This window comes from Oncorhynchus clarkii, chromosome 20 (assembly GCF_045791955.1).
Source record: "Oncorhynchus clarkii lewisi isolate Uvic-CL-2024 chromosome 20, UVic_Ocla_1.0, whole genome shotgun sequence".
NCBI lineage: Eukaryota > Metazoa > Chordata > Actinopteri > Salmoniformes > Salmonidae > Oncorhynchus > Oncorhynchus clarkii.
Genome location: NC_092166.1, coordinates 64,604,959 through 64,630,076, shown reverse-complemented (window position 1 = coordinate 64,630,076; position 25,118 = coordinate 64,604,959). Strand labels below are relative to the sequence as shown.

The 25,118-nt window shown below is 42.1% G+C and overlaps 1 protein-coding gene across 1 annotated transcript in view; it reads left to right on the top strand.

Moving 5' to 3' along the window:
* The window catches only part of LOC139376719 (UBA-like domain containing 1a), a 38,139-nt gene continuing 13,021 nt past the window's right edge, over nucleotides 1-25,118 (top strand). Inside the window, exons 1-2 of the mRNA XM_071119592.1 lie at nucleotides 1-241; nucleotides 840-899. Of these exons, the coding sequence (XP_070975693.1) occupies nucleotides 134-241; nucleotides 840-899 (168 nt within the window). The 5' untranslated portion in view covers nucleotides 1-133. The remainder of the gene's footprint in view (nucleotides 242-839; nucleotides 900-25,118) is intronic.

Sequence of the window (25,118 nt, the reverse complement as noted above, 5' to 3'; positions counted from 1 at the left end):
AGTAAATATTTGTGTTTGCTCAACCGGTTGTAATGGTGGATGACTGAGACAGAAAAGAGAGGACTAAAACCACGAAAACGAAGTCCAGACACAACACTACGAGCCGTGAGTAGGAATAAAGCATCGTCGCAAAATGGAGGAACTCAAACACCAAGTAATGATAAACCAGTTCGTCTTGACAGCAGGTTGTGCGGCAGATCAGGCGAAGCAGCTTTTGCAAGCGGCACATTGGCAATTTGAGGTAAGGGGTTTACGATCAGTAGCGAGATGGCTAGCTAATGTTTATGTCTGTCTGCCAGTGTGACAGACAGTACTTTTAGTTTTGACTGTGCTGCGATGTTCGTTATTATCATGGCTGACATTTGATGTTGCATAAGAACATTAGAAAATAGAGATCAGTACCAACACTTTTAAACTCAACTTCTAGCGTCTATTTATTTGTGTTATATATAATTGTTCTGTTGTATTTATGTATGTTATAAATATCCATGAAGTAAGGCTCGACTGGGAAAAGTTTACCCGTTAGAATTTACTCTAGAGACTAAATGTACTAGCTATAGCTAATCCTGTTCCCATGCAGCGGCTAGGTGAGGCTAGAAAATGCTATTATGCAATGAAGATAAATGTTCGTTTGTATTGTCTGCAGGTGATTGTTTAGTCTGAACAGTGGAATATATTATGTGCCGAATGCTTTGTAAACACAGAACTGTTGTATTACCTATATTACATAATTCTCTACACAATTTGTATTTGTATATATTTATTTTTTAAATACATTTTCTATGTAGTAAAGGCTAAATATAATTGCTCAAATTATATTTTATTTTTGTATGTTTTAGACTGCCCTCAGTGCCTTTTTTCAAGAAACGAATATTCCATACGGTCACCATCATCAGATGGTGAGTATGGGCTCTCTATTAGAATGCAGTCAACTCTTCACCCTAATCTTTTTTAATGTGATGGTGTTATTACAATATTATGACTTACTGTGTCAATAGTACCGATACGCCTTCTCTTAGTTCATTAATTACTTAGAAAACGATGCGTAAAGACCCCATAATGATGACGACGTAGTAACAATAACAAAGCACATGTCGGCCATGTTGTGGAGTCGGGGTTCCCATAAATAAACACACGCGTTTAGCAGCAGCAGCAGCCACGTTTGGTTCAGCCAGCACAGCCTGCGTTCGATTAGAATGTTGATGATTTTGGAATGGAAAGAGTGATGTTGAAGGTGGATTCGAAGAAGATGTGCGTGATATATGTGTACTGCACTGTGGTGGATACACGTGAACGGAATCCACATTCTGTGTGCCCCAAACACCATGTCCTTATGTTTCTGGGGAAAATGTATATTTCCCGTTAAACGAAGGCTGATGTTGTATTCCATTTGTCTGCCTATTTTATTACATCATTATGAGTTGTTATAACGGTATTACATACATAAAGTAGTGCAGCTGTGATGTTTTGGGAATAGTGTAAACAAAATATCAAGCATAAAATTGGCAGTCAGTCTGTCAACAGTGCCTGAATATTATAGAACACTTGTTATGGTTTTGCACGCCCTGGATTGCCTACTCAGTGGCACATAAGCCTTTGTGTTGAGCTGCATGGCATGGCAGCATCTAGCAACAGCTGCATTCTGGAACACACATATAGGACTAAATAAAGGATTTGGGGAAATGTTGATCAGTTTGGAGCTGAGCAGAAACCCATTCATGTGTCTGTCCAGATTCTCTCATGTCAGGTGGCCTCACCATACTAGTGGACATTTTAGTGTTCATGCTGGTCTGTGAATGCAATGATTGGTTTCAGATACGTTTTATGTGGGTGCATGTTGCTCACAGTACAGTGTATTCATACAACATTGTTCAGGCTGGAGAATATAGTGTTTTACTTGCAGCTTTTGTGATTGAAAATAAAACCCAGCAGGAGTGATTAAAATCAAGAGCTGATAACATCTATTAGCTGTGCAGAAACTATACAGTGCCTTGCGAAAGTATTCGGCCCCCTTGAACTTTGCAACCTTTTGCCACATTTCAGGCTTCAAACATAAAGATATAAAACTGTATTTTTTTGTGAAGAATCAACAACAAGTGGGACACAATCATGAAGTGGAACGACATTTATTGGATATTTCTAACTTTTTTAACAAATCAAAAACTGAAAAATTGGGCGTGCAAAATTATTCAGCCCCCTTAAGTTAATACTTTGTAGCGCCACCTTTTGCTGCGATTACAGCTGTAAGTCGCTTGGGGTATGTCTCTATCAGTTTTGCACATCGAGAGACTGAATTTTTTTCCCATTCCTCCTTGCAAAACAGTTCGAGCTCCGTGAGGTTGGATGGAGAGCATTTGTGAACAGCAGTTTTCAGTTCTTTCCACAGATTCTCAATTGGATTCAGGTCTGGACTTTGACTTGGCCATTCTAACACCTGGATATGTTTATTTTTGAACCATTCCATTGTAGATTTTGCTTTATGTTTTGGATCATTGTCTTGTTGGAAGACAAATCTCCGTCCCAGTCTCAGGTCTTTTGCAGACTCCATCAGGTTTTCTTCCAGAATGGTCCTGTATTTGGCTCCATCCATCTTCCCATCAATTTTAACCATCTTCCCTGTCCCTGCTGAAGAAAAGCAGGCCCAAACCATGATGCTGCCACCACCATGTTTGACAGTGGGGATGGTGTGTTCAGCTGTGTTGCTTTTACGCCAAACATAACGTTTTGCATTGTTGCCAAAAAGTTAAATTTTGGTTTAATCTGACCAGAGCACCTTCTTCCACATGTTTGGTGTGTCTCCCAGGTGGCTTGTGGCAAACTTTAAACAACACTTTTTATGGATATCTTTAAGAAATGGCTTTATTCTTGCCACTCTTCCATTAAGGCCAGATTTGTGCAATATACGACTGATTGTTGTCCTATGGACAGAGTCTCCCACCTCAGCTGTAGGTCTCTGCAGTTCATCCAGAGTGATCATGGGCCTCTTGGCTGCATCTCTGATCAGTCTTCTCCTTGTATGAGCTGAAAGTTTAGAGGGATGGCCAGGTCTTGGTAGATTTGCAGTGGTCTGATACTCCTTCCATTTCAATATTATCGCTTGCACAGTGCTCCTTGGGATGTTTAAAGCTTGGGAAATCTTTTTGTATCCAAATCTGGCTTTAAACTTCTTCACAACAGTATCTCGGACCTGCCTGGTGTGTTCCTTGTTCTTCATGATGCTCTCTGCGCTTTTAACGGACCTCTGAGACTATCACAGTGCAGGTGCATTTATACGGAGACTTGATTACACACAGGTGGATTGTATTTATCCTCATTAGTCATTTAGGTCAACATTGGATCATTCAGAGATCCTCACTGAACTTCTGGAGAGTTTGCTGCACTGAAAGTAAAGGGGCTGAATAATTTTGCACGCCCAATTTTTCAGTTTTTGATTTGTTAAAAAAGTTTGAAATATCCAATAAATGTTGTTCCACTTCATGATTGTGTCCCACTTGTTGTTGATTCTTCACAAAAAAATACAGTTGTATATCTTTATGTTTGAAGCCTGAAATGTGGCAAAAGGTCGCAAAGTTCAAGGGGGCCGAATACTTTCGCAAGGCACTGTATGTCTACCCTCCAACCTTTATTTAGCCTATATGTGTGTCACCTGAAATTACTTTAATTTAGTAAGTCAACATAGGCTCGGATATGGGTGAACCTGGGTTGTACACACGTCTTTGTGTACAGTAGCCTGAATCATATCAGTGGAGGGTATTTCATATCGCTCTGTCCATAGAGACAGAATAAAGAACTTTTGAATTTCAATACAAAACAGCTTGCTCTCTGTCTCTGTGTTGTCCTGTGTAAGACTTCTAAACAAGACTGCTATATAGCCAATCAAATGGCTACCCGGACTACCGGCATTGACCCTTTTTTTGCATTAACTCTCTTGCACTGACTCTACATGCTGGGCTCTACCCACACACTCACACATACTTACACTGACACCCCAACACACACCCCAACACACACTACATACACTAGTGCTGAGTGATTCGTGCATTTTGAGGTTGGTTTGGTTTTGGTTCGATTATTTAAGAAAAAAATAAGAATAGTTTTCAATTTTGGTTTACATTTTTTTTGTGGAACATTAAATGCATTATGAAATAATGACTTTAAAGGATTTTAGAGATGTTTTATTAGGGATGCACGATATATCGGTAAGCATATCGGAATCGGACGATATTAGCTAAAAATGTCAACATCGGCATTAGCCCGATGTCTAGTTTAACGCTGATGTGCAAAACCGACGTCAAAGCTGACGTGCATACCTGTATAACGTTGGTAGATGATGCAATGACGCCACGAAAAATACAGCGCTACACGTGCAACACAGCATTCCTAACCTAGCCCACAATGTCTGCTGTGTGGATCTGTGTGGTCAACTCAAAGGCGAAATCCATTAATGCCAAGAAAATCAACCGTTCTCTGTCGTGGATGATGTTGGCTTTTGCCAACTGGTCGAGCACCTCAAGCCCCGGTACACACTACCAAGTAGGCGCTATTTTTCAGATGTTGCCCTACCGGAGTTACACAGTATTGTTAAAACCACATCCATGAGCTACTTGCTATGGGCTTCACTGCTATTAGCTTCACGACTGACATTTGGACCAGCGATGTCAGCCCCACGAGCATGCGGAGTCTGACAGCATAGTGGTTCAACAAGGATTTCGTACTGAGGAAAGCAGTATTGCTCAAGAATGTGCTGGTTCTCATACCGCTGCTGCCACTTCAATGGCATTTGAGAACATGTTTGAAACTTGGAAACATGAACACTCCTAGCTCCATTCGATCAACTGACTCCAGAAATAAGCTCATCAACTGCGTCTGCAGCAGACGTCATACCCTCTGTCATGGTATTGAAACACCTGCTCAACAAAACTGCAGACAGACCGTGGGGTTAAAACGTACAAAAGTACTCTACTAGAGGCTGTGAACAAGCGATTCGGTGGCCTTCCCTCTGAGCCTCTTTACGGTGTCGCCATCATGCTCAATGCTAGGTACAAGGACCGCTACTTCGATGCAGACAAGAAACAGGGTTTACGTGAAATGTTAGACACAGCTAGACAATATGGAAACAGACACTGTGACTGTGTGCACCGAGGAAGAGAACCCACGACAGAAGAGGTCATGGACAGACAGAGCTGAAACTTAACTGCTTGACATGTATGATGAAAAACTGGTTGAGAATGAAACCACTGATCAAAAATCACTGAGCAAACGAAACAGCACAGCAAGTAAGTAAAATAAATATGTTTTGATTATGTTTTACTGGTAATGGGGACATTACCAGTAAATAACTATATTTTATTGAATTACTTAAATGCCAACAAAATAATTTTTGGGTCAGTGTGTGTGTATATGTATGTGTGTGTGTTTCAACTATATAACTGTACTAGAATGCTTGAAAGGACTCAAGAATTTTAAATAGCGGTTATCGGTATCAGTTCTTTTGGCAAGGAAAATATTGGATATCGGTATCGGCCAAAAATATCGACATCCCTATTTTTTTATGAAAATTCCAAAGCCAAAAATAGTGAACATTCAATTGTCAAAACATTGAAAATATTCCATTGTCTCTGTCAAGTCCACATTGGTTAGACGTCAATAGAAAAATAGGAAATAACTATATTTTATAACTATTATATTACTTTAATATTTTTAATTTCTTAAAGTCCTCATCTCTGCTCAGGCAGTAGCAGCCAGCCAGCCAAACAGCATTATCTCTGTGCTCCCCATACTGTAGTCTTAGGCTAACCTAGTTCTTCAAAGTAGACAAGGCATACTTTCACAAACTGTCTCTATTCCCTCTCTCCTTGTTGTGTTGTGTACATTCCCCTCTCATGCGGTCTATGCGATCTGTGTTTATCTAACCTAATGCAGCTGGCATAAAAGTGTATCCATTTTTGTCCGAGCCGGAAAGAACAGGCGCAATGGATTATGGTCATTGTGGTACCACGTTTCTGCGCAAAACTTTTTTGAATATTTGCTCAGTAAAAATGACATCTCCCTTCAGCCCAGCATCCCACATAGTTCTTGACTTTCTATTGTGAATTATTTGATTTCTCTCTAGAGAAACAGTACGTTGAGCTCGCAAAAAATGACATTTTGGTTCATCGCACAGCACTAGACCACACACACATAACATGCACACACATGCATACTGACCCCACACACTCACACACACTCACCCTCACAGGCTGCTGCTTCTTTCGATTATCTATCGTGTTGCCTACTTTACCCCTACCTATATGTACATAGCTACCTCAGGTACATCATACCCCTGCACATCAACTTGGTACTGATACTCCCTTTATATTTTATTTTTACTCGTTGTTATTCATTATTCACTGTGTATTAGATCCTCGTGTCACTATTTCTGTATACATATATCTTTATTTTTAACTCTGCATCGTTGGAAAAGGACCATTATGTAAGCATTTCACTGTTAGTCTACACCTGCTGTTTACGAAGCATGGATCAAAAAGGGGCTTAGGTGTTGGGCATGGCGATCGGCCCACCTGCGCAGCTGAATGTAAGAGATTTTATAGGCCCCCATCTTGGCAGTGTAGAGACATTTTTCAATTTTTAAGCCAATTTCCTGCAATTGTACATATTTCTCCATGGAGCTGAGAGAAATTTTTGCAGTTCTAATGCAAATTTCCTGCAATTCCACACATTATGCCATTGAGAGAAAATGTTGTCGTTTTAAAGCTAATTTTCTTCAATTCTATGCATTTTCCATGGCTAATTGCTGTGTTCTAGATATACTGCTAAATTCATTTTTTTGGGAATTTACAATTGTACATTATCTTTTCTACATACTTTTTAAATCTGGTTTTAGTAATTGAAGTTTACACTGAAAGCTTTTTTCCATCCCAAAATTTAATTTCACTGTTTGGACTTAGGTGACTTGGAAAAAAACGCCCACCCAAGGATTTCAATGGCAGAAAAATCCCAGTGTGTGTGTGTGTGTGTGTGTGTGTTAGTCTACTTCATGGCAGGCTGCAGCCATTGCCAATGCCAACTCCCTGGAGCTTATCAGCGTAGCTTGGCTATAGAGACTTAATCCACTTTGCTTCAGTATTTCCTCCGACTGGCACATTTTATTGTGATTGACAAACCTGATGGATGCAGGGAAAAGCTCAGCGCCATACGTTTCTTTAGTCTATGCTCATGAATTCCCATAAAATGTTCATCATCCTCAGTATGATAAGGTGATAACTGTTCCAGACTATGCTATAAAATATTCTCCTTATCAAGTCTAAATTGTATTAGGATTTACCCTAGAATCAACACATTCTACCCATGAGTCTTTTCAGCCACAGAGGACCAATTTAATATCAACCATCTCCAGTAGCGGAATGCAGCTCCTCTCTTTCTTCTTGCATTAGGTTGTGAAACATGGTAGATTTAGCCTAGCAAAGAATAAAGAAAGCCAGGGGAGTGCTGCAAAGCCCTGCCCGTTCCCTGGCACAACATAAACAAACGTTCATCTTTGCACAGACACGTATTTGAGGTGTGTGTGTCAGAGAGGGAAAGGGATGGTAATGTGGGAGTATGTGTGCTTGTGTTTTGTACACAATGTTTTTTTAGAGAGCATGACAGGCTTCAAACGAGTCATGTGGCTATGGGAAGAATACTAATGAAGGATCCTCTAATTGACAACACAAAGACTAAAGGCTGTGAAAGCAGACTCTTTAATGTGGACTTTCTCTTCTCTGAGCCTGTTCATATTGATATAAAGGGCCTAGGGACAAGCATTGTGTATGTCATTAAAGTGAGAGTTAGCCTAGCCATGGTGGAGTTAGGAGCCAACCACTCAGTGAGGAGCTTGCATGAGTAACGGGCCTAAGTAGGATCAGCTTTCCCTCCCTAAATCCTAACCTAAACCATTAGGAGAACTACAGACTTCCAGATCAGTGGCAAGGGGAATCTTACTCCTAAACTTGCCATACTCTTGTCTGGGTAGTCCCCCTGCCCTTCCTGCTCCCCCTGCCTCACCTTGGCTGTCTCTTCCTCCTGGCCCAGTGTTCATTTCATCAACAATAACTCGGATGAACAATACTCGTCAATAACCTATTTTTTCTGACTTAAACTATGACGATAACGAGACGCGATGCCCTGGAAAAAAACACTAACTATTACAAATGACTATTTTAGTTGATGAAAATGTGATGAGACGAGAATTCCACGTGAGTCTAATGGACATTTCATTTGACGTGAAGCTTCTTTCCATCTGTTTTGTCCAGAGTCCTAAGCAGGCATGCAGAATATTTAATGCAGTCTCCTCATGTCCTAAGCAGGCATGCAGAATATTTCATGCAGTCTCCTCATGTCCTAAGCAGGCATGCAGAATATTTAATGCAGTCTCCTCATGTCCTAAGCAGGCATGCAGAATATTTCATGCAGTCTCCTCATGTCCTAAGCAGGCATGCAGAATATTTAATGCAGTCTCCTCATGTCCTAAGCAGGCATGCAGAATATTTAATGCAGTCTCCTCATGTCCTAAGCAGGCATGCAGAATATTTCATGCAGTCTCCTCATGTCCTAAGCAGGCATGCAGAATATTTAATGCAGTCTCCTCATGTCCTAAGCAGGCATGCAGAATATTTAATGCAGTCTCCTCATGTCCTAAGCAGGCATGCAGCATATTTAATGCAGTCTCCTCATGTCCTAAGCAGGCATGCAGAATATTTAATGCAGTCTCCTCATGTCCTAAGCAGGCATGCAGAATATTTCATGCAGTCTCCTCATGTCCTAAGCAGGCATGCAGAATATTTCATGCAGTCTCCTCATGGGCAGGATTTACATCTTTCAGTTACGTGGTATGATTGAGCTGATCTGCCCGGCTTTCCCTGCACAGCTCTCAGGCAGTCTTTTGAACTGATGCGATGCCTGGGCACTTGTAACTAACCTCAACTAGAAACAATGTTTACTCTTTTACTTTCATGTAGGCTATTTTTGCTTTGATCACATTAGAAGCTAAAACTAAAGCTAAAACTAAAGAAGGATGAAATTACAAAAATGTGACTAAAACTAAAAAGGTATTGTTAGATTTAAACAAAATCTAAAATAGCTGCCAAAATTAACACTGCCCCTGCCCCTCCTGACTCCGGTCCTAAGCAGCCGGCCTGTGCTCGGCCATGTTTAGATTTGCCTTTTTGTTGTGTCTCGTCGGCTCTCCCCTCAGCGGTTTCCCTCTCCACACACTCTCTGCCCATACAAACAGTGCCACCGCAACACATTCCAACAGGAAGCCAGGCTCCGGCTTCCCCAAAATGGACTCTTTCAGAGCAGCAGGGGCTAGTTAGGCTGCAGACACAGAGCTAACTATCTGGCTATGTTTTGGTAGAGCCTCGACAGAGGCCATAGTGTCGGTCTCTGGGTGTATGAGCTGGGAGACTTTCTGAATGGGAGGTGGTGAAGCCACTGACTCAGTGAAGTGTGTATGTGCACGTGCGCATTAATGCGAACGCTATTTATATTTACACGAGAAACAAAATCACATGCATATACTTACCAGAAACTATTCCTCCATCCATCCCTCTCCCTCCCCCATCCCTCCATCCCCTCCCTCACAACCTCAGAGTATGTATAGTGCCAGGAAATAATCTTTCAACTACTCTTAACATGGTCTGCTGTCCAATCCTTTCTTGACTACGTCACTGTACCCAGATGATAGTTAGCCAGCGACTGTGAATGCCAGCATTGTAAAGAGTGGTTCATTTGACCTCAAAATGACATATGGAGCCTATTGGTTTGTTCATTGATCATCTAGACCTGCCCTAGACCTACAATATCACACCAGACATGAATGAACAATGACATCCATATCTGCACACTGTATATTTGTGTTTGAGTGAGTCATTTCCCCTGGTAGTCAAATCCACAGGCTTATGTTGTATTAGCCTTTATAAACTGTATTTCCTGGTTGTTAGTGTAGCTGGCTGTCTAGGTTAGTTATCGGTCACATGGGTCACATGTGATGTAGTGGAAGTCAATCCACTTCCTCTTCCCAGGTCACATGATGCTTCATTCACTTTACTACAGTTGTAAGGCCCAGATAGAGGTATAGATCAGAGATGTTGCTTTCAGTACCCCTCTCCAGCAAAGCAGACGGTCAATAACTAACATGCACTTGTTTTTCTATCTTTGTGGGGACCTAAAATTGATTTCCATTGAAAATCCTATTTTCCCTAACCATAACCCTAACCCCAAACAAAGATGAATGATAGTTCAACTCTGGAGCACCTTAAATGAAATTCTAGGCAAAAATAAAATAAGATTTAAAAAACGGATAAAGAACACCTTACGGCACAACAGGGACTGTGAAGAGGCAGGCATTTTTATATATATATATTTTGCATTGTATTTTTCATTTATGTAGTGTTATGTATATTATATTTTATTTGTTGTGTTTAGTTTCCTGTTTGGACTCCAGGAAGAGTAGTAGCTGCCTTGGCCCCGGCTAATTGGGGACCTTAATAAAATACCCTAACTGTAATTTTAACCCTAACCTCAAATGTAGCCCTAAACCTAAACCCTAATCTTAAAATAGCCTTTGTCCTCGTGGGGACGTGGGAAATGTCCCCACCAGGTAGAATTTTCTTGTTGTACTATCCTTGTGGAGCAGGGTTTACATTAGCCGGTAATAGCAGGCATTTTGTCTATATTTTATTTTTGAGAAGCCGATAAATAAAACGGGCACCAGCCAATTCTCTGGAGAAGAAAAAAATCCCATTGCAAAAGAATGCTTTAATTAATGTAAATACATTTGACTGGTTATGCTTATCGGACTATAGGTTCATTTGCATTCATTCACATTTAGTGGTACAGAACCTTTCTGGAGGATCCAGAACTCATTATATGTGTGTGATCATTTATGTTGGTAATACAACCCACGCAAAAGAATACAGTTGTTTTGAAGTTATTTTCAATGTTTTAAGGGTTTATGAAAAGTGTATGTGTTACGGGTGTGTACTGGAGGCGAAGTCAGGTGCAGGAGAGCAGAGTATTTAACAGGCGCACTTTTTATTCCGGTCCAAACGAAAGCACATAAGTACATATAACATGCCCAAAACATAAACAAAAGTCTGGCGCGTAACAATACCCACATAACATCAAAACAATTTCACACAAAGACACGGAGGGGAACAGAGGACTAAATAGATTCAGTGTGATAGGGAATGAAAACCAGGTGTGTATGGAACAAGACAAAACAAATGGATATATGAAAAATGGAGCGGCGTCGATCGCCGCCCGAACAACAAGACTTGACGGACCAGATGGGAGAAACCAATGTTTTCTCTGGTAGGCACAACCTACCTGGCACCCCTATAAAGAATAACCTTAAGTCAAAACCGTTAGTGTGTGTACAGTATATTCATTATGTATCTTATTTATCACACACGTACAGCATACAGATACAGAGCCTTTGAGTGCAAAATCTGTCAGACAGCGTGAGAGCTGCATCTGCAGCATCTCAAACAGCAAATGCATAGGCAATGGAAGGCAGCCTTCATCACATCATCACACACCACTTTGCAATGAGCTGGAGGCAGTATGCATTTTGAAAACATATACTTCATTATTTAAAACCGGAATGTTTTACTACATATTATGAGCCATGTCTTACCTTGTTTCAAAGTAGCCTAGCCAATCCGTGGAGGCAATTATTTTATAGAAACTTTCATTGTCCAGTAGCCAAAGGCACAATCCTAGTCTTATAAGCAGCCCATGCTAGAGCTTTCTAAATTTCTAATGGATATTTTCATGTCTGTCACATGAAACCGCTCGCATGTGCTGTTGACAACACTGTTTTCCCGCTAATTGCATTATGGAACGAACAGTCGCGAGTTGCTTACGGCCTTGTGTGTATTGCTGCGATTTTAAAATGTGAAGAAATAATAGTTTATCAACATTTTAAGCTAAACTTTCTGATCTGTTGCATCAAACTCATTGCTTTGAACTTTAAAAAAAATAAATGTAGCCTAGGCTTACTGGTTGTATGAATTTGGGATCTATCGTCCCCCAACTGTCCCAGAGTCTGTTTGGAATAGGCTAATTCTTTCTTGACAAGCTGACCAACAGATTAAGTAAACATTTCTACTATGTTGGATAGTAGATTGGCATAGGCTAGTGATTTTGCTGTTAGTTACTCGTCTTGTTGGCTGAGGAAAAGTAAATGTGGACAGTCATTTTAACATCAAAGTGTGCATCAGAATTAGGTAAGAAGGACCGCACATTGCATGTTCTGTTAATATGAATTACCATCATCTAAATGTGATTTCTGTCATTCTGAGCACCGTGGGTGGACGCCCTAATCAGGTTATGCACCCAATGCCTATGGGTCCGGTAAATTTCTCAAATGGCCGGTAAATTTAAAATGCTGCTGGTCAAATGTCCTGCGCCACATTTTCCTAACAGAAACCCTGCCTTTGGGGGATTTTAGGTCCCCTCGAGGATAGAAGAACAAGAGCACACACACAACTGTATTTTGAAGTCTCCATTACGCTAGAACTGGTTGTGTGTCAGATGGTAAGAGATGCACAGTCAGTCATAAATCATCACAACATGGCTGACTGTACTGTTGCAATGGCTGCAGGGAGAGAAATTGTCCCTTTGTCTGCCTGGCCCATGGTCAGTTTATCACCAGGGCAGGAGGGAAGAAGGGAGAGATTGTCCTATCCCTTTGTCTGCCTGGCCCATGGTTAGTTTATCACCAGGGCAGGAGGGAAGAAGGGAGAGATTGTCCTATCCCTTTGTCTGCCTGGCCCATGGTCAGTTTATCACCAGGGCAGGAGGGAAGAAGGGAGAGAAATTGTCCCTTTGTCTGCCTGGCCCATGGTCAGATTATCACCAGGGCAGGAGGGAAGAAGGGAGAGATTGTCCTATCCCTTTGTCTGCCTGGCCCATGGTCAGTTTATCACCAGGGCAGGAGGGAAGAAGGGAAAGAAGTGAGGTAGCAACAGTGGGAAGAAATGAGGATTGGAGAAAAGGGGGAAGAGAAAGGGGGAGCACTTCGTTTTCCAGCAGGGTAGAATAGGGTAATAACAGGGTAACGATTAATTATTTGGAGAAAAGAGATCATTCTTTTCAGTTGGTAACACAGATGAGCTTTGTGTCTATGGCAGTCTGTCTGGCTGGTGAAACAAGTTACACTTCTTAATTGGAATTAACTGAGATCCAATTTATTTTTCCCATATTGAGAATGTGCAGTGTGCCCCAGGTTTGTGTGAGTGTATGACTGTGTGTATCTGTGTGTGTTCTTGCTCATAGTTCCAAAGCCTAGGCCTACATAAATGAAATAAAATGTTGGTTGTGTACACATTTTTCAGATGTTATTGCGGGTGTTCCTAGCTCCAACAGTACAGTAATACCTGCAAACCCCCCCCCCCCCCCCCCCCCCCAATGCGCAACAGTTTCCCGTGCGTATCAAGAATGGTCCACCACCCAACGGGCATCCAGCCAACTTGACACAACCACTGGGAAGTATTGGAGTCAACATGGGCCAACATCCCTGTGGAACACTTTTGTCACTTTGTAGTCTCATGCCCCAACGAATTGAGGCTGTTCTGAGGGCAAAAGGGGGTGCAACTCAATATTGGGAAGGTGTTCCTAATGTTTTGTACACATATTATGGTGTGTATGTGTATAGACATTGTGGACAGTATATGAATAGAAAAGGTGTACAGCATTAGTTATATAGGATGAACCTTGACTAGAATACAGTATATACAGTGGGGCAAAAAACGTATTTAGTCAGCCACCAATTGTGCAAGTTCTCCCACTTAAAAAGATGAGGCCTGTAATTTATCATAGGTTCACTTCAACTATAACAGACAAAATGAGAAAAAGAATCCAGAAAATCACATTGTAGGATTTTTTATGAATTTGTGGAAAAATAAAAATAAATATTTGGTCACCTACAAACAAGCAAGATTTCTGGCTCTCACAGACCTGTAACTTCTTTAAGAGGCTCCTCTGTCCTCCACTCATTACCTGTATTAATGGCACCTGTTATCAGTATAAAAGACACCTGTCCACAACCTCAAACAGTGACACTCCAAACTCTACTATGGCCAAGACCAAAGAGCTGTCAAAGGACACCAGAAACAAAATTGTAGACCTGCACCAGGCTGGGAAGTGTACCTATGATGAAAATTACAGGCCTCATCTTTTTAAGTGGGAGAACTTGCACAATTGGTGGCTGACTAAATACTTTTTGCCCCACTGTACATATGAAGTGGGTAAAACAGTATGCGAACATTATTAAAGTGACCAGTGTTCAATGACAATGTACATAGGGCAGCAGTCTCTAAGGTGTATGGTAGAGTACCGGCTACCAGCATTGACTAAAGCTCAGGGCAAGGTATTTAACAGTCTGATGGCCTGGAGATCAAAGCCGTTTTCTCTGTCCAAGTTGAGATGCACCTCTAATGTCTCCACCTTCTAGATGGAGAACAGCCCATGGCTGAGGTCTTTGATCTTTTTGGCCTTCCTGTGACACTGTGCTGTAAATGTCCTAGAGGGCAGGCAGTGTGCCCCAGGTGATGCGTTGGGCTGACTGTGCCCCAGGTGATGCGTTGGGCTGACTGTACCACCCTCTGGAGTCCCCTGCGGTTGCGGACGGTGCACATGCTGTACCAGGCAGTGATTCAGCCCGACAGGATGCTCTCAATGGTGCATCTGTTGAAGTTTATGTTCTTAGGGGCCAAGACAAATTTCTTCAACCTCCTGAGGTTAAAGAGGTGCTGTTGCTCCTTCTTCAACACACTGTCTGTGTGGATGGACCATTTCAGGTTGTCAGTGATGTGTACGCCAAGGAACTTGGAAGCTTTTCACCCTCTCCACAGCTGCCCTGTCAATGTGGATGGGTGCGTGCTCCCTCTGTCAACTTTAGGAGACAGCAATCAGCTTCTTCATTTTGGGAGAGGTTATTTTCCTGGCACCACTCTGCCAGGGAACTCACCTCCCTCTAGGCTGTCTCGTAGTTATTGGTAAATCAGGCCTACCACTGTTGTGTTGTCTGCAAACATGATGGAGATGTGCGTGGCCACGCAGTCATGAGTGAACAGGGAGTACAGGAGAGGGCTGAGCACACACCCTTGTGGGGGCCCCTTGTTGAGGACCAGCGTAGTGGAGGTGTTGTTGCCTACCTTCACCACCTCGAGCTTAGTGATGAGCTTGGATAGTGCTATGGTGTTGAAGGCTGAACTGTAGTCGATGAACAGCATTCTTACATACAGTAGGTATTCCTCTTGTCCAGATGAGATAGGGCAGTTTGCAGCACGATGGCGTCATCCGTGAATCTGTTGTGGTAGGCAAATTGTAGTGGGTCTAAGGTGTCAGTAAGGTGTAGGTGATATGATCCTTAACTAGCCTCAAAGCACTTCATGATGACAAGTGAGTGCTACAGGGCCATAGTCATTTATTTCAGTTACCGTCACTTTCTTGGGTACAGAAACAGTAGTGGACCTCTTGAAGCAGGTGGGGACAATGAACTGGGATATGGGGAGATTGAAAAATGTCTGAACACTCCAGCCAGCTGGTCTGCACATGTTGTGAGGATGCGGCTAGAGATAGTCTGGCTGGGCCTGCAGTCTTGTGAGGGTTAACACGCTTAAATGTCTTACTCACATTGGAGAACAAAAGGACTTGAGTTCCTGTACGTTACCACAATCACACCATGAGTAGTTAATCATAAAACATACACCTCCACCTTTTTTCCCCAGAGAGTTCGTTCTTCCTGTCCGTGCGATGTACAGAGAACCTCGCTGGTTGGGGGTAAGAACATAGAATCCAATTCAGGAAAGTCACATTTCTGGTGAGTGACCACAATGCTGGAGAATGACTGGCGATCTGATATCCAAAAGTTATTTTTTAGGACTGTAGGTAATAATGCGAGAAACATTATTACCTCCACACACGGCGCCATCTTGTGATTCAGGCCACACAGTGTGTATAGTATTTCCTTGTGCCTTTCACAGTGCCAGGCAGTCAGCCACATCAGAAGAGCCTTGGCCTGAGCTCAGCATGTTCCAGCATGCTGCCCTGCGTGTTTCCAAGAGCACCGCTTCCGAGAACACTGGGCCTGGCTAACCACACCTACACACAGGCACACACACACACACACGCTGGCTGGCTGGCTCAGGCGACACAGCGACTGAAGACACGTGGGGGAGTGCGAGGAGCAGATGTGTTCATTAGCAGTGGTGTTCTCTTTGGTTTCACACACACACACTACTTTTCCCAACCTGTAACTGAGTGTTCATTGGGTCAGCTGACAGTGTCTGTGATGGATCATGGAAAATCCCAGACTGTTGCTGAATATCAGTTCTACAGGCCTGACTGACTGAGACTTACCAGGGCATTTAGGCTAACTAGCAATGAATCTATAGGCCATTTCTCACGTTGAATCAGGTTCTAATCACACGGAACCCAAACCGGTTGTGCGCGTGCGCCATCGTGCGCATACATTGATTTTGCCCCCCCCCCCCCCCCCCCACACCAAACACGATCACGACACGCAGGTTAAAATATCAAAACAAACTCTGAACCAATGACATTATTTGGAGACAGGTCGAAAATCATTAAACATGTATGGCAATTTAGCGAGTTAGCTTGCACTTGCTAGCTAACGTTAATTTGTCCTGTTGCTAGCTAATTTGTCCTGGGATATAAACATTGAGTTGTTATTTTACCTGAAATGCACAAGGACTTCTACTCCGACAATTCATCCACACATAAAACGGCCAACCGAATCGTTTCTAGTCATCTCTTCTCCTTCCAGGCTTTTTCATCGTTTAACTTATATGGTGATTGCATCTGAACTTTCATTGTATTACCACGACTACCGGCAAAACAGTTCATCTTTCAGTCACCCACGTGGGTATAACCAATGAGGAGATGGCACATGGGTACCTGCTTCTATAAACCAATGAGGAGATGGGAGAGGCAGGACTTTCAGCGCGATCTGTGTCAGAAATAGGAATGACTTCTATTTTAGCCCTTGGCGTCGCAGACGCTCGTTGGCCCGCGCGAGCAGTGTGGGTGTAATAATTGAATAACATGGATTTCTAAATTGAATTTGCGACGCTCGCGCACGGACTGGTCAGCATGTTAGGGGTGTGAACGTTTAAACCAGCGTTTCCCAAACTCGGTCCTCGGGACCCCAAGTGGTGCACGTTTAGTTGACGTAACACTACACAGCTGGTTCATATGATCAAAGCTTGATGATTAGTTGAATCAGCTGTGTAGTGCTAGGGTAGAAACCTTGAACCTTGAAGTCCACCTGTGGAAAATTCAATTGATTGGACATGATTTGGAAAGGCACACACCTGCCTATATAAGGTCCCACAGTTGACAGTGCATGTCAGAGCAAAAACCAAGCCATGAGGTCGAAAGAATTGTCCGTAGAGCTCCGAGACAGGATTGTGTCGAGGATCTGGGGAAGGGTACTAGAAAGGGTCCCCTAGAATACAGTGGCATCCATCAATCTTAAGGGGAATAAGTTTGGAAACACCAAGACTCTTTCTAGAGCTGGCCGCCCGGCCTAACCGAGCAATCGGGGGAGAAGTGCTTTGATCAGGAAGGTGACCAAGAACCCGATGGTCACTCTGACAGAGCTCCTCTGTGGAGATGGGAGAACCTTCCAGAAGGACAACCATCTCTGCAGCACTCCACCAATCAGGCCTTTATGGTAGAGTGGATAGAAGGAAGCCACTCCTCAGTAAAAGGCACATAACAGCCCGCTTGGAGTTTGCCAGAATGCACCTAAAAGACTCTCAGACCATGAGAAACAATATTCTCTGGTCTGATGAAACCAAGATGGAACTCTTTGGCCTGAATGCAAAGCTTCACGTCTGGAGGAAACCTGGCACCATCCCATCCTTGATGAAAACCTGCTCCAGAGCGCTCAGGACCCCAGACTGGGGTGAAGGTTTGCCTTCCAACAGGACAACAACCCTAAGCACACAGCCAAGACAACGCAGGAGTAGCTTTGGGACAAGTCTCTGAATGTCCTTGAGTGGCCCAGCCAGAGCCCAGACTAGAACCCGATCGAAAATCTCAGGAGAGATCCAAAAATAGCTGTGCAGCGATGCTCCCCATCCAACCTGACAGAGCTTGAGAGGATCTGCAGAGAAGAATGGGAGAAACTCCCTAAATACAGTGCCTTGCGAAAGTATTCGGCCCCCTTGAACTTTGCGACCTTTTGCCACATTTCAGGCTTCAAACAAAGATATAAAACTGTATTTTTTTTGTGAAGAATCAACAACAAGTGGGACACAATCATGAAGTGGAACGACATTTATTGGATATTTCTAACTTTTTTAACAAATCAAAAACTGAAAAATTGGGCGTGCAAAATGATTCAGCCCCCTTAAGTTAATACTTTGTAGCGCCACCTTTTGCTGCGATTACAGCTGTAAGTCGCTTGGGGTATGTCTCTATCAGTTTTGCACATCGAGAGACTGACATTTTTTCCCATTCCTCCTTGCAAAACAGCTCGAGCTCAGTGAGGTTGGATGGAGAGCATTTGTGAACAGCAGTTTTCAGTTCTTTCCACAGATTCTCGATTGGATTCAGGTCTGGACTTTGACTTGGCCATTCTAACACCTGGATATGTTTATTTTTGAACCATTCCATTGTAGATTTTGCTTTATGTTTTGGATCATTGTCTTGTTGGAAGACAAATCTCCGTCCCAGTCTCAGGTCTTTTGCAGACTCCATCAGGTTTTCTTCCAGAATGGTCCTGTATTTGGCTCCATCCATCTTCCCATCAATTTTAACCATCTTCCCTGTCCCTGCTGAAGAAAAGCAGGCCCAAACCATGATGCTGCCACCACCATGTTTGACAGTGGGGATGGCTGTGTTGCTTTTACGCCAAACATAACGTTTTGCATTGTTGCCAAAAAGTTCAATTTTGGTTTCATCTGACCAGAGCACCTTCTTCCACATGTTTGGTGTGTCTCCCAGGTGGCTTGTGGCAAACTTTAAACAACACTTTTTATGGATATCTTTAAGAAATGTCTTTCTTCTTGCCACTCTTCCATAAAGGCCAGATTTGTGCAATATACGACTGATTGTTATCCTATGGACAGAGTCTCCCACCTCAGCTGTAGATCTCTGCAGTTCATCCAGAGTGATCATGGGCCTCTTGGCTGCATCTCTGATCAGTCTTCTCCTTGTATGAGCTGAAAGTTTAGAGGGACGGCCAGGTCTTGGTAGATTTGCAGTGGTCTGATACTCCTTCCATTTCAATATTATCGCTTGCACAGTGCTCCTTGGGATGTTTAAAGCTTGGGAAATCTTTTTGTATCCAAATCTGGCTTTAAACTTCTTCACAACAGTATCTCGGACCTGCCTGGTGTGTTCCTTGTTCTTCATGATGCTCTCTGCGCTTTTAACGGACCTCTGAGACTATCACAGTGCAGGTGCATTTATACGGAGACTTGATTACACACAGGTGGATTGTATTTATCATCATTAGTAATTTAGGTTAACATTGGATCATTCAGAGATCCTTCACTGAACTTCTGGAGAGAGTTTGCTGCACTGAAAGTAAAGGGGCTGAATAATTTTGCACGCCCAATTTTTCAGTTTTTGATTTGTTAAAAAAGTTTGAAATATCCAATAAATGTCGTTCCACTTCATGATTGTGTCCCACTTGTTGTTGATTCTTCACAAAAAAATACAGTTTTATATCTTTATGTTTGAAGCCTGAAATGTGGCAAAAGGTCGCAAAGTTCAAGGGGGCCGAATACTTTCGCAAGGCACTGTACAGGTGTGCCAAGCTTGTAGCGTCATACTCGACTGTAATTGCTGCCAAATGTGCATCAACAAAGTACCGAATAAAGGGTATGAACACGTGTATATGTAAATGTGATAGTTTAAAATCTAATACAGTTGCTCCAATTTCCAAAAAACAGTATTTGCTTTGTCATTATGGGGTATTGTGTGTAGAATGATGAGGGAAAAAAACAATTGAATACATTTTAGAATAAGGCTGTAACGTAACAAAATGTCTGAATACTTTCCGAATGCACTGTATGCGCAGTCTGCCCCCTCTCTCTCTACCTTGCACTGGCTTGCCGTTCTCTTTATCTTTGCTAATAATGCGAGTGTGTGTTCGGTGTTTGGTTTGTTGCGTGTAGAATATCCTAGGTTGTTCCATTGATGATAGGCCCAGCTTTACTGAAGTTGCGAGACATTGCAAGCCAAGAAATTGTGAGATGCAGCATTCCATCGAGTGATACAGCTTTTGATTACCAATAGATAGGCGTAGGTGCTGACTGTCTGCCTGGTGGCTGACCTGCCTATACTGTGCCCTTAGTTAGCTCGCAATGGAAGATGTGAGTGTTTCTGTTCTCTGAATTATGGCAACTAATCAATCTCCTCTCTTCCAAAAATACAGAATCTTAGGAGTCCTAAGATTTATTGACACTCAGAAATGGGAGTCGATGTGTAAGGAGTCAAGGAATCAATTATTTTGGAGTCGGCTCTCCACCACTACGTCATTGTCATCAACAGTTGGAAGAATGGCAGAGAAAGAACAGCAGCAGTAGCAAAGTCAATACTTTGAGATGTTAAAGGAGAAGGAAGTTGTTTAGGTGCAATGCTGAAAGGGACGCACCTTAAGTCCCAAACCGTTGCTGGTAGCAGCACAGCTGCATTGTGAATTGATGTGGAATTTTTGTATTGTTTTAACGGAAAACCAAGAGAAATTACAGTTTAACTTCTTTGGGCTAGGGGCAGTATTCGGAAGTTTGGATGAATGAGGTGCCCAAAGTAATCTGCCTGTTACTGAGGCCCAGCAGCTAGGCTATGCATATAATTGGTAGTATTGGATAGAAAACTCTAAAGTTTCCAATACTGTTAAAATAATGTCTGTGAGTATAACAGAACTGATATGGCAGGCGAAACCCTTGGTTACTATGGCTGTCAACGTAATATAAAAGGAATATCTCCCAGATTGCAGTTCCTAGGACTTCCACTAGATGTCAAGTCTTTAGAAAGAGTTTCAGGCTTGTTTTTTGAAAAATTAGCTAGAAGTAGTTTAGTAAGTGGCTCCCATTTTGGCTGTAGTGTTTGTTGCGCATTCTGGTGAGGGCGCGTACTTCATTATTTATCTCCAGTAATGGTCTCCGGTATTCTCCATCTTAAATTGTATAATTTATTTACATATTAGGGTACCTGAGGATTGATTAGGAACATTGATATGTTTGGAAGAAGTTTATTGGTAACTTACGGGACTCATTTGTATGCATTTTGAATGAGGGAAACCGGTGGATTCCTGAGTCAAGCGCGCCAATTAAATACTTTTTTGGGATATAAAGGACTTTATCGAACAAAAGGACCATTTGTTATGTAGCTGGGACCCTTGTGATTGCAACCAGATGAAGATCTTCGAAGGTAAGTGATTTATTTTATCGCTATTTCTGACTTTCGTGACACCTCTGCTTGGTTAGAAGATGTACGTAATGCTTGTGTTAAGCTTTTAAATGATGTACGACACTTGTATTCATGAATGTTTAATATACGATTTTTGTCATTTGCATATGATCAAAAGCAGTATGATGGTCAGAGCACAGTGAGAGCTGCAGTGTGTGAACAAAGAACACTGCAAATGTGCTGCATAGTAGAACTGAGCACTCCTACTTTAAACATTTAACAGATACAGTACTCTCCTCCCTCCTCTCCCCCTCTCTATACCGTTCTCTCTCTCATGTCTCTCTCGTTCCGATCATTCAGACACCGTTGCCAGTCTGTACATCATCATGTCTTATCAGGTTGTCTGTCGTTTTACGGTGGTACAGAGACTCAATTATTCCATTACCAACCATGTAATTACATTAACTACCATAATATTATATGAACTACAGGACGTCCTAGTCACCTAGCCCTAAGGGTTCCTGATAGTCAGAGGAAGTATCCCAATAGTCTTAAGGTTAATTATATTGCTTATCTCCTTTCCTGTAATTGCACTGACCTGAAAGGACTGGACAGGTGAAAGCAGGAGACAAGGAGCAGAAGCTACTCTGTTGAGAAGATGCATCGCCTACTCAAACAGACCATCCTGCTTCAGTCAATGACTGTCACAACTAGAGGTCGACCGATTAATCGGAATGGCCGATTAATTAGGGACGATGTCAAGTTTTCATAACAATCGGTATTTTTGGACACCGATCTTGGCCGATTACATTGCACTCCACGAGGAGACTGCGTGGCAGGCTGACAACCTATTATGCGAGTGCAGCAAGGAGCCACGGTAAGGTGCTAGCTAGCATTAAACATAACTTATAAAAAATGATTAATCTTAACATAATCACTAGTTAACTACACACGGTTGATGATATTACTAGTTTCTAGCTTGTCCTGCGTTGCATATAATCCATGCAGCATTTGCGAAAAGCACAATCGTTGCACAAATTGACCTAACCATAAACATCAATGCCTTAAAATATATACTTCTGTGTATTGATTTTTTTTTTAAAACCTGCATATTTAGTTAGCAGGCAAAATTAAACTAGGGAAATTGTCACATCTCTTGCGTTCATTGCACGCAGAGTCAGGGTATATGCAACAGTTTGGGCCGCCTGGCTCATTGCGAACTAATTTGCCAGAATTTTACATAATGACATAACATTGAAGGTTGTGCAATGTAACAGCAATATTTAGACTTATGGATGCCACCCGTTAGATAAAATACAGAACGGTTCCGTATTTCACTGAAAGAATAAACGTTTTCTAAATTATAGTTTCCGGATTTTACCATATTAATGACCCAAGGCTCGTTTTTGTGTGTTATTATATTATAAATAAGTCTGGTCTGACAGAGCAGTGGTAGGCAGCAGCAGGTTCGTAAGCATTCATTTAGACAGCACTCTGTGTTTGCCAGCAGCTCTTCGCAATGCTTCATGCATTGCGCTGTTTATGACTTCAAGCCTATCAACTCCCGAGATTAGGCTGGCAATACTAAAGTACCTATTAGAACATCCAATAGTCAAAGGTATATGAAATACAAATGGTATAGAGATAAATAGTCCTATAATAACTACAACCTAAAACTTATTGCCTGGGAATATTGAAGACTCATGTTAAAATGAACCACCAGCTTTCGTATGTTCTGAGCAAGGAACTTAAACGTTAGCTTTTATACGGAGACTTGATTACACACAGGTGGATTGTATTTATCATTATTAGTCATTTAGGTCAACATTGGATCATTCAGAGATCCTCACTGAACTTCTGGAGAGAGTTTGCTGCACTGAAAGTAAAGGGGCTGAATAATTTTGCACGCCCAATTTTTCAGTTTTTGATTTGTTAAAAAAGTTTGAAATATCCAATAAATGTCGTTCCACTTCATGATTGTGTCCCACTTGTTGATTCTTCACAAAAAAATACAGTTTTATATCTTTATGTTTGAAGCCTGAAATGTGGCAAAAGGTCGCAAAGTTCAAGGGGGCCGAATACTTTCGCAAGGCACTGTATATTTAAAAATCGGCATCTGCTTTTTTTGGTGCTCCAATAATCGGCATCGGTGTTGAAAAATCATAATCGGTCGACCTCTAGTCACAATACAGGGCAATGACTTTGAAACAGAAGTTTTAACAATCCTACCATTCTCCAGTATGCTGCTGCACATTCCACTGCTTATTGCAAGGCTCTTGCAAATTGTTTGAATATTTGTTTATTGAGCGAGGGACGTCATTGGACAGGGATTCATGCCGTGTTAGTGGTAATCGGAACTACGAAACTCTGAAATCTCCTAATTGAACGTTGCAAGTGTAAAACTACAACCAATTAAAAGTGGCACGTGTAAAAGTACAACCAGTTAGCAAGAAGAGAAATGTCAGTTTCCTAGTTCCAACTAGCATGTGAACACGGCATTGCTCCCTAGTGGAGCAGCGGTCTAAGGCACTGCATCTCAGTGCTAGAGGCGTCACTACAGACCCTGGTTCAACAAAGCTCTCCATTTGGCAAATCTGACCATAATTCTATCCTCCTAATTCCGGCTTAAAAGTAAAAACTTTAGCAGGAAGCACCAGTGACTCGGTCAATAAAAAAAATGTGGTCAGATGAAGCAGATGCTAAACTACAGGACTGTTTTCCTAGCACAGACTGGAACATGTTCCGGGATTCATCAGTTGGCATTGAGGAGTATACCACATCAGTCACTGGCTTAGTAAGTGCATCGATGACGTCGTCCCCACTGTGACCGTACGTACATACAGTTGAAGTTGGAAGCTTACATACACTTAGGTTGGAGTCATTAAAACAAATTTTTCAACCACTCCAAATTTATTTTGCCAAAACTATAGTTTGTTCATGTCGGTTAGGACATCTAGCATGACAAGTAATTTTTCCAACAATTGTTTACAGATTATTTCACTGTATCACAATTCCAGCGGGTCAGAAGTTTACATACACTAAGTTGACTGTGCCTTTAAATAGCTTGGAAAATTTCAGAAAATGTCATCATGGCTTTAGAAGCTTGTTAGGCTAATTTACATCATTTGAGTCAATAGTGGGTGTACCTGTGGATGTATTTCAAGTCCTACCTTCAAACTCAGTGCCTCTTCTTGACATCATGGGAAAATCAAAAGAAATCAGCCAAGACCTCAGAAAACAATTGTAGACCCCCACAAGTCTGGTTCATCCTTGGGAGCAAGTTCCAAACGCCTGAAGGTACCACATACATACTATTCCTTGTACAGATGAAAGTATAAACACCATGGGACCACGCAGCCGTCATAATGCTCAGGAAGGAGACGCGTTCTGTCTCCTAGAGATGAACGTACTTTGGTGTGAAAAGTGCAAATCAATCCCAGAACAACAGCAAAGGACCTTGTGAAGATGCTGGAGGAAACGGGTACAAAAGTAGCTATATCCACAGTAAAACGAGTCCTATATTGATATAACCTGAAAGGCAGCTCAACAAGGATGAAACCACTGCTCCGAAACCGCCATTAAAAAGCCAGACTACTGTTTGCAACTGCACATGGGGACAAAGATTGTACTTTTAGAAATGTCCTCTGGTCTGATGAAACAAAAATAGAACTGTTTGGCCATAA